The 7,874-nt window shown below is 39.6% G+C and overlaps 1 protein-coding gene across 2 annotated transcripts; it reads left to right on the top strand.

Moving 5' to 3' along the window:
• The first annotated feature begins 2,725 nt into the window (after window positions 1–2,725).
• On the top strand, window positions 2,726–6,989 carry LOC131535028 (stonustoxin subunit beta-like). Of its 2 annotated transcripts, none has more exons than XM_058768158.1 (3): window positions 2,726–2,903; window positions 5,460–6,036; window positions 6,161–6,989. In XM_058768158.1, exons 1-3 carry the CDS (start codon window positions 2,774–2,776, stop codon window positions 6,231–6,233), a joined length of 780 nt encoding a protein of 259 aa, XP_058624141.1. In that variant the 5' UTR covers window positions 2,726–2,773; the 3' UTR covers window positions 6,234–6,989. The 2 variants fall into 2 exon arrangements, with proteins under 2 accessions (XP_058624141.1, XP_058624142.1); XM_058768159.1 differs by having other exon boundaries at window positions 2,727–2,903; window positions 6,227–6,989.
• The last annotated feature ends 885 nt before the right edge of the window (window positions 6,990–7,874 follow it).

The raw sequence follows: 7,874 nt of genomic DNA, 5'->3' as shown, positions 1-7,874 counted from the left end.
ACACATATACACATACACACATACACACACATACATATATACATATATATATATATACACATACATATACACATACATACAGCAGAAACCCAATATATTTAAGTTATGACAGACTTAACTTGGTTATTCTGTATGTTGTCTGAGGGTTGGCATCCTCCGTGGTCCTCTGAGGTGCTGCCATCATCTCTTCTCAGGTGTTTGGTCATCTCAGATCTTTTTAAGGGCTGGATCCAGACAGACTGATGTTAATCCGTGGCAGAATCAGAGAAACAAATAGAGACATAATTAGCGTAGCTGCTGTCCTATTCAAGCAAAAATGATTTGTTCAACCCAAGCTAAAGAATTATAATGTACATTTGATCAGATATAAATGCAGTACAAGATTATAAAATGCATTATATGAATGCTTGGCTAAAGAGATATGTCTTTAATCTAGATTTAAACAGAGAGACTGTGTCTGAACCCCGAACGTTATCAGGAAGGTTATTCCAGAGTTTGGGTGCCAAATATGAAAAAGCTCTACCTCCTTTAGTGGACTTTGCATTTCACCTATAATTCCTGATAAAGCAGCGTTTATGAGCCAAGAAGCTGCTTGCGTTTTCTGGGGAAACCGCAATATCTCAGCCTCCTAAAGCGCCACCTCATGTCAGAGAATGAATTTGCATTTCCAAATAGCCTTTCTTGCTGTTTATGCTCAGATCAATGCAAATATCAACTCATGTTTTACGCAGCAAACACATGGTTGTAAATGAGAAAGAAGTCAATGTGCCTTCTAAAAATCTAAACAATTAAGACCATAATATTTATACGTTTTAAATTAACATAATTTATATGCTTGATTTATCCCTTTTCATAAAAATGGTCTATAGCAGGGGTCTTCAACTACAAAAGCTCGAGGTCCAGTTATGAACCCTCCCCACCAGCCGAGGTCCGAACAATTATATATAAAAAACAATCGATGGTTTTTGCCAGGCCAGGGTATCTGCAGGATATTTAAGCTTAAATTCAAGACTTTTAAAGACCTTTTTTTTTTTAAGACCTGCAAAAAAAAAAAAAAAAAAATTAAATTAAAAATTAAATGACTGTAAAAAGCACGATTTACTGTTCGGATGCAGGTTTTCACAAAAACAATCAAGTTTTTAAATTTTGCGAGCCCTGTACCAGTAGATGATGGAAATTTCACTATTCTATATGTAGTAAACTGTTGCACATGTTGTGTACCTTCAAAAGTGTGACTGTCAAATTTTGTTTGTAACAGTTTTTTATGTGCTCTGCATGTTTGCAGAGCTGTGAAATGACTGCCTAGAGATATAGCTAGTCTTGTATCAGGAGACCAGGGAACTGCTATAGCAGGGCTCTAGACTCATTCTTCCCACTGGTCGCACTTTTGCGACTAACTTTCTCAGTTGGACACACAAGCACATAATTTGGTCGCATTTTTTTTTTTTTTTTTGCTGCAACATTTGATTAATCAATGCATGCTGATGAACTTTTATCATAGTTTATAGTTATATGCCCAGTCAACACGTGAGATCACGCGATGATCACAGTGACATCACACCATTCTCATCTGGTGATCCTCACAGTGTGAGTAATATCCCAGCCAACAATCTTATGTGGGGCCTGGGCTATCTAACTGGGCCCCAGCCAGTTTTGTCCACGGTTTCCATGAGGGCCCCACATGGGTCAGCCCAGATGAAACAATGAAATGAACTCTGCTCAGTATGCATACTACAGAGTGCTAAAAATAAGACTGAAGCAGCACTGCAGTTCATTAGATAATTAAGTGATTAATCTAGTACTGATTGAGCATTAGTGAAGAACACCTGCTTAAGAAGAAAGAGACGAGCAGAAACACAACAACTACTATTGACTTCCAGCCACAGCCTGCAAAACACCTGCAAATAAAATACATTAAATCTCTGAAGATCTCAGCAGAGGAGGATTAAACAACTCCACAAACAGCATTACTAGCATCATTATTACTAACTAGACTTTAACACTGCTTCAGTGTTACTTTTTTAACACTCTTGAGTGTGGATTATATAAACACTGGGGGTTTTGCTGTGCACTTTTCACAAAAAACAAGTGCGAGTATGAGAGTGTATGAGTATGATGTGTGTGTCTGTAGATGATCTGTCTGTGTGTGTCTGTAGATGATATGTGTGTGTCTGTAGATGATCTGTGTGTGTGTCTGTAGATGATCTGTGTGTGTGTCTGTAGATGATCTGTCTGTGTGTGTCTGTAGATGATCTGTGTGTGTGTGTCTGTAGATGATCTGACTGTGTGTGTGTGTGTGTGTGTGTGTGTGTGTGTGTGTGTGTCTGTAGATGATCTGACTGTGTGTGTGTGTGTGTGTGTGTGTGTGTGTGTGTGTGTGTGTCTGTAGATGATCTGTCTGTGTGTGTGTGTGTGTGTGTGTGTGTGTGTGTGTGTCTGTAGATGATCTGTCTGTGTGTGTCTGTAGATGATCTGACTGTGTGTGTCTGTAGATGATCTGTCTGTGTGTGTCTGTAGAGGATCTGTGTGTGTGTGTCTGTAGATGATCTGACTGTGTGTGTGTGTGTGTGTGTGTGTGTGTGTGTGTGTGTGTGTGTGTGTCTGTAGATGATCTGACCGTGTGTGTGTGTGTGTGTGTGTGTGTGTCTGTAGATGATCTGTCTGTGTGTGTGTGTGTGTCTGTAGATGATCTGTCTGTGTGTGTCTGTAGATGATCTGACTGTGTGTGTCTGTAGATGATCTGTCTGTGTGTGTCTGTAGGTTGTCTGGCTGTATGGTGTCAGAGGAAGGCTGTGGTTATTTGTCTTCAGCTCTGAGTTCAAACCCCTCACACCTGAGAGAGCTGGATCTGAGCTACAATCACCCAAGACAATCAGTCATGATGACAGCAGAACTGCGAAAGTGTAGGTCTACAAACACACACGTTTCTTTCTGTGAATTGTGGGAACTTTCCATAGATTACTTTTTTTACTGACCAAAAATATTTTCTATTCCCTAATCCAATCCTAACTACTTGGGTAAAGTTGGTTTTATATTCGCACATTCACAACATTCACACATTTCCGCATTCAATAACTTTCTAATTATATGTGTAATTAAATTATTTTTGCAAATTCTAATCAGTGACATCACTGTCAACCTACTACATTTTTCCCAATCGATCAAAATGGGCAAGTATTGTTTTAATGTCATACTTACTTGCGAATGTCCGCTGAATGTCCAATGTAGTGTGGTTAACAAAGTAATAGTCCGAATGTGCCAATAAAAAAACAACTTTACCCAAGTATTCGCAAGTAAATATGACATTAAAACAATACTTGGACATTTTGATCGATTATGAAAAAAATATAGTAAGTTGACAATGATGTCACTGATTAGAATTTGCAAAAAATAATTTAATTGCACATATAATTAGAAAGTTATTGAACGCGGAAATGTGTGAATGTTGTGAATATGCAAATATAAAACCAACTTTACCCAAGTGCAGTAGTGATGGTGAAATGAAGCTTCATGAAGCATTAAGCTTTTCAGCCAGGTGGTTCACAAAAGGGTTAATTTCTGGTGGCTTCATTTGCTCACAATACCACCTGGTGGCCAAAGAGTGCAAAACAAGCAGATATATTACAGACAGAGGTGTAAAGTCCAGGGGTCAGAAAGTAAAAGTCCTGCCGTGTGTTTATTCCACCCATGAACTCAGCAGCTGATTTCACCAGAGGAGGAACCAAGTCATTCCTTTCAAGTCACAAACGAGTCTCGAGTCAAATCCCAAGTCCTCAAAGAGTTAAAGTTAATGAGATAATTAAGAGACTAATATGTAGAGACTCTGTCTGTAATATATCTGCTTGTTTTGCACTCTTTGGCCACCAGGTGGTATTGTGAGCAAATGAAGCCACCAGAAATTAACCCTTTTGTGAACCACTTGGCTGAAAAGTTTAATGCTTCATGAAGCTTCATTTCACCATTACTACTGTACAGTACACAAATATTTTCATGAAAAAACTACTAATTCATCAATCTATGCACAGTATACACATTTTTTTCATACAAAAAAAAATGTAATTCACCAAAAGTTAAAGAAACTAAAATAAATATAACCACTTTGTTATTAAAAACAAAACTGAGCTATAGTATCTGCAATAGTAGTAGGCTATAGGTAGTGTAATGCCCAGTCAACACGTGAGGTCACGCGATGATCACAGTGACATCACACCATTCTCATACGGTGATCCTCACAGTGTGAGTAATATATGAGCTCATTGTGAACTCAAAATGTTGAGCAGGTTGAGAGGCAGCTCAAATATCAGTCGCTGGGGACATTCTACTTCCTGTTTCTCAACACTATCACAGAGATATCACAGTGCTCTCACATGATGAGCTCATGAGTGCACGCCCAGCTAACAGATTTCTGTTATAAGATACAAGTGAAACATATGTTACCATCGTGGTGAGTAGTGTTTGCTTTAGTTGGGCTCTTGACCCTTGACTTTATAATGTTATATATTTTTGGGGCTGCTGTAACTGTGTTTGTAAAGCACATTTGTTATGGCAAGAAAACCAAAAAGAGACTGCAACCAGGTGATACTGGTTTGTTATTGATGATAACACAGTCGTCACCTACACTCAATATGCAGTCTTGGTGAGGTTTTATTAATCAACAGTTTCTAAATATAAAAGCTCTGTGATTATACAGTATAGGACCCAGCAGTCTCATCAATTATGAAGGATAAAAGCATAAGACACAGACATTATTAACTACCCTCTTATTTAAAAACAAAGAGAGACATCAAGAATCAGTGTATGAATCTCAACAATGGTGACAATCAAAAGTTTCATGTTGCAATGCATGCTGGGTACCTAGTATCTGTGCAGTGAGTGCACTTTGACCTCACTTTAGTATGAGCACACAGTGAGGGCACTGTGAGGTTACACTTTTAGCTCACTGTTACCTCACATTGTGACCTCATCACGAGTATCCTGTGAGATCAGGGTGAGATCACTGTGAGATCAAATTGTTGACTGGGTGGGGAGGAGGGAAAACCCCGGGTTTTAGTTGAACTTGGACCTAGAATTATGATATTCTGACATTCATTTAAATTCCATTTTGACCGGTTTCCACGAATCCATCTGTTTTTTGCGCATCACAGAAATCATAAGCCTAAATTTATTTTGCGGACCCCTGACTATGTGTTACAGACCACATTGAGAAACCCTGCTTTAAACAACACTAGTCTGCACTGTTTTAGGCCTGACAGGGTTTTTCACAGAGTTTTGTTTGGGCTCCAGAAGTCTAGGACCAGCACTGCTAGTGAGATCTGAATCACTAGTCGCTCTTCAACAGCTTTCACTATATTAGTGAACACATTTGAGAAGAGTGAGGACAGTCTGGACTTTAGCTGTAAACACACACAGACATCTTCACTGTTGTGTTGTTCTTGATGTTTCTCTCTTCTTGTGTTCAGATGCCTGTGATCTCACACTGGATCCAAACACAGCAAACACTGAACTCAAGCTGTCTGATGAGAACAAGAAGATCACAGGTGTGGAATATCATCAGCCATATCCTGATCATCCAGAGAGATTTGATGAGTGTGAACAGGTTCTGAGTGTTGAGAGTCTGACTGGACGCTGTTACTGGGAGGCTGAATGGAGCGGACATAATGCAGATATATCAGTGTCATATAAAGGAATCAGCAGGAAAGGAGGAAGTGACTGTGTGTTTGGATTCAATGACAAATCCTGGAGTCTGAACTGCTATAATAGCAGATTGACTGTCTGTCACAATAATAACAGCACTGATATACCTGCTGACCGTTCATCCTCTAAGAGAGTAGGAGTGTATGTGGACGTGTCGGCCGGCTCTCTGTCCTTCTACAGCGTCTCTGAAACGCACACACTCACACACTTACACACATTCAACACCACATTCACTGAACCCCTCTGTGCTGGATTCAGGGTTTATTATCCTGGTTCCTCAGTGTCTCTGTGTGATATTAAACAGCCTGTGGTGAGAATCATCAGTGATCCACACACAACTGGGTGAGTGAAATATACTGTGTCTAAGTGACATTCTAATACTGATAATTCCTTTCTAGTTTTTTAAGTGATTAGTATATGTGTTTGAAGTTGCTGTTTTTAATGAAAAAGCCACACGTATCAACAGAGGTGGAAAGTCCAGGGGCCAAAGAGTAAAAGTCCTGCTATATTTTTGTTCCACCCATGAACTCAGCAGCTGATTTCACCAGAGGAGGAACCAAGTCATTCCTTTCAAGTAACAAGCAAGTCTCAAGTCAAATCCCATGTCCTCAAAGAGTTAAAGTTAATGATATAATTAAGTTACTAATTAATTTATGATTGAGCATTAGTAATGAACACATCACTGAAGAAAAGAGAAACACAAGAACTACAAGTGACTTCAGCCACAGCCTTGGATGAGCCACCATTGCCACCATAATTGTGGTCAGTGTTTGCTTTAGTTGGGCTCTTGAGCCTTTCCATAACTTAAACAATTTTGCTTCTAAGCAATTGTAATATTGTTTCACAGTAAATGTTTGTGCAATATTGTGTCAAAATCTGAAGTAGCAAATTAGCTTATGTTTTTGATGAACGAGTGTTATTGGTTTAAATCTCTTTGGTTTATTAATTCTCTGGGGTCTGAGACAATTTTAGGGCCCTTGAGATGTTTTGACATGCCCTGATATTTGTGCTTATTTCAGTTACTTAAAACATAGTATTGACCAACATGTAATTTTTTTTTTGTATTCAGCACAAACTGTGCTACAATAATATGTGTCCAAGATGGATGTACATGTTTGCATTTTTTAGAAAAAGGTTAGTAAGTTTTGGGGGAAAAAAAATTAACTGAAATAAGGCCATAAAACCCACACTAAATAGTTCTGAATAAGACTTTTGAGTAATCAGTCTTGTAGGCTAGAATATTTACTTCAAAATTATGTGAAAATCATTCTGAATGAATAAATGAATGAAGCATTTATATGGCGCTTTTATTGTGTATTGCTATACACCCAAAGCACTTTACAATCATGTGGGGGGGGGTCTCTCCTCAACCACCACCAGTGTGCAGCATCCACTTGGATGATGCGACGGCAGGCACAGGACAACGGCACCAGTGCGCTCACCACACACCACACACCACACACCAGCTACAGGTGGAGAGGAGAGAGAGAGTCATAGAGCCAATCAAGTGGATGGGGATTATTAGGAGGCCATGATTGACAAGGGCCAGATTGACAGAACTTAGACACTTACACTATTTACGATGCGTGTCATGGGATTTTTAATGACCACAGAGAGTCAGGACCTCGGTTTTAACATCTCATCCAAAAGACGGTGCTCATTTGTCAGTATAGTCTCCCCATCACTATACTGGGGCGTTAGGACCCACACAGACCACAGGGTGAGCACCCCCTGCTGGCCTCACTAACACCTCTTCCCACGGCTACCTAGTTTTCCCAGGAGGTCTCCCATCCAGGTACTGACCAGGCTCAGCCCTGCTTAGCTTCCATGGGCAACCAGTCTTGGGCTGCAGGGTGATATGGCTGTGGCCGATATGGTTCTGCTTACTCATTCACAGAAAACAATATATTGATTTAAAATTTTCAAGACATGTTTTGTGATAAAGGGTCTATATGCGAGGGAGTTGCACTGGCCATGAATATTAAGTGAGTCTCACCTGAGAGACAAAGGGCCCTCCCCTAATGGCCCATCAGTGTGACTGTGACTTTGAGGCAGGTAAGAGAGAATGTGAGGAGATTGTTTGTATTTTATTTACAACACAGTATAATCAAAACATACATAATGAAGGTCAAAGACATTATTGTGCACACTGATCTACACTGCAAAAAATGCTTTCCTTA

This window comes from Onychostoma macrolepis, unplaced genomic scaffold (assembly GCF_012432095.1).
Source record: "Onychostoma macrolepis isolate SWU-2019 unplaced genomic scaffold, ASM1243209v1 Scaffold105, whole genome shotgun sequence".
NCBI lineage: Eukaryota > Metazoa > Chordata > Actinopteri > Cypriniformes > Cyprinidae > Onychostoma > Onychostoma macrolepis.
The sequence above is the reverse complement of the archived record's forward strand: the minus strand, read 5'-3'. Positions and strand labels throughout refer to the sequence as shown.

Coding starts and splice junctions, on each gene's coding strand:
- LOC131535028 (XM_058768158.1), top strand. CDS start 2,774: ATGGTGTCAGAGGAAGGCTGTGGTTATTTGTCTTCAGCTCTGAGTTCA. Junction 2,904..5,459: donor GACAGCAGAACTGCGAAAGT/GTAGGTCTACAA, acceptor TCTTGTGTTCAG/ATGCCTGTGATCTCACACTG. Junction 6,037..6,160: donor AGTGATCCACACACAACTGG/GTGAGTGAAATA, acceptor ACGTATCAACAG/AGGTGGAAAGTCCAGGGGCC.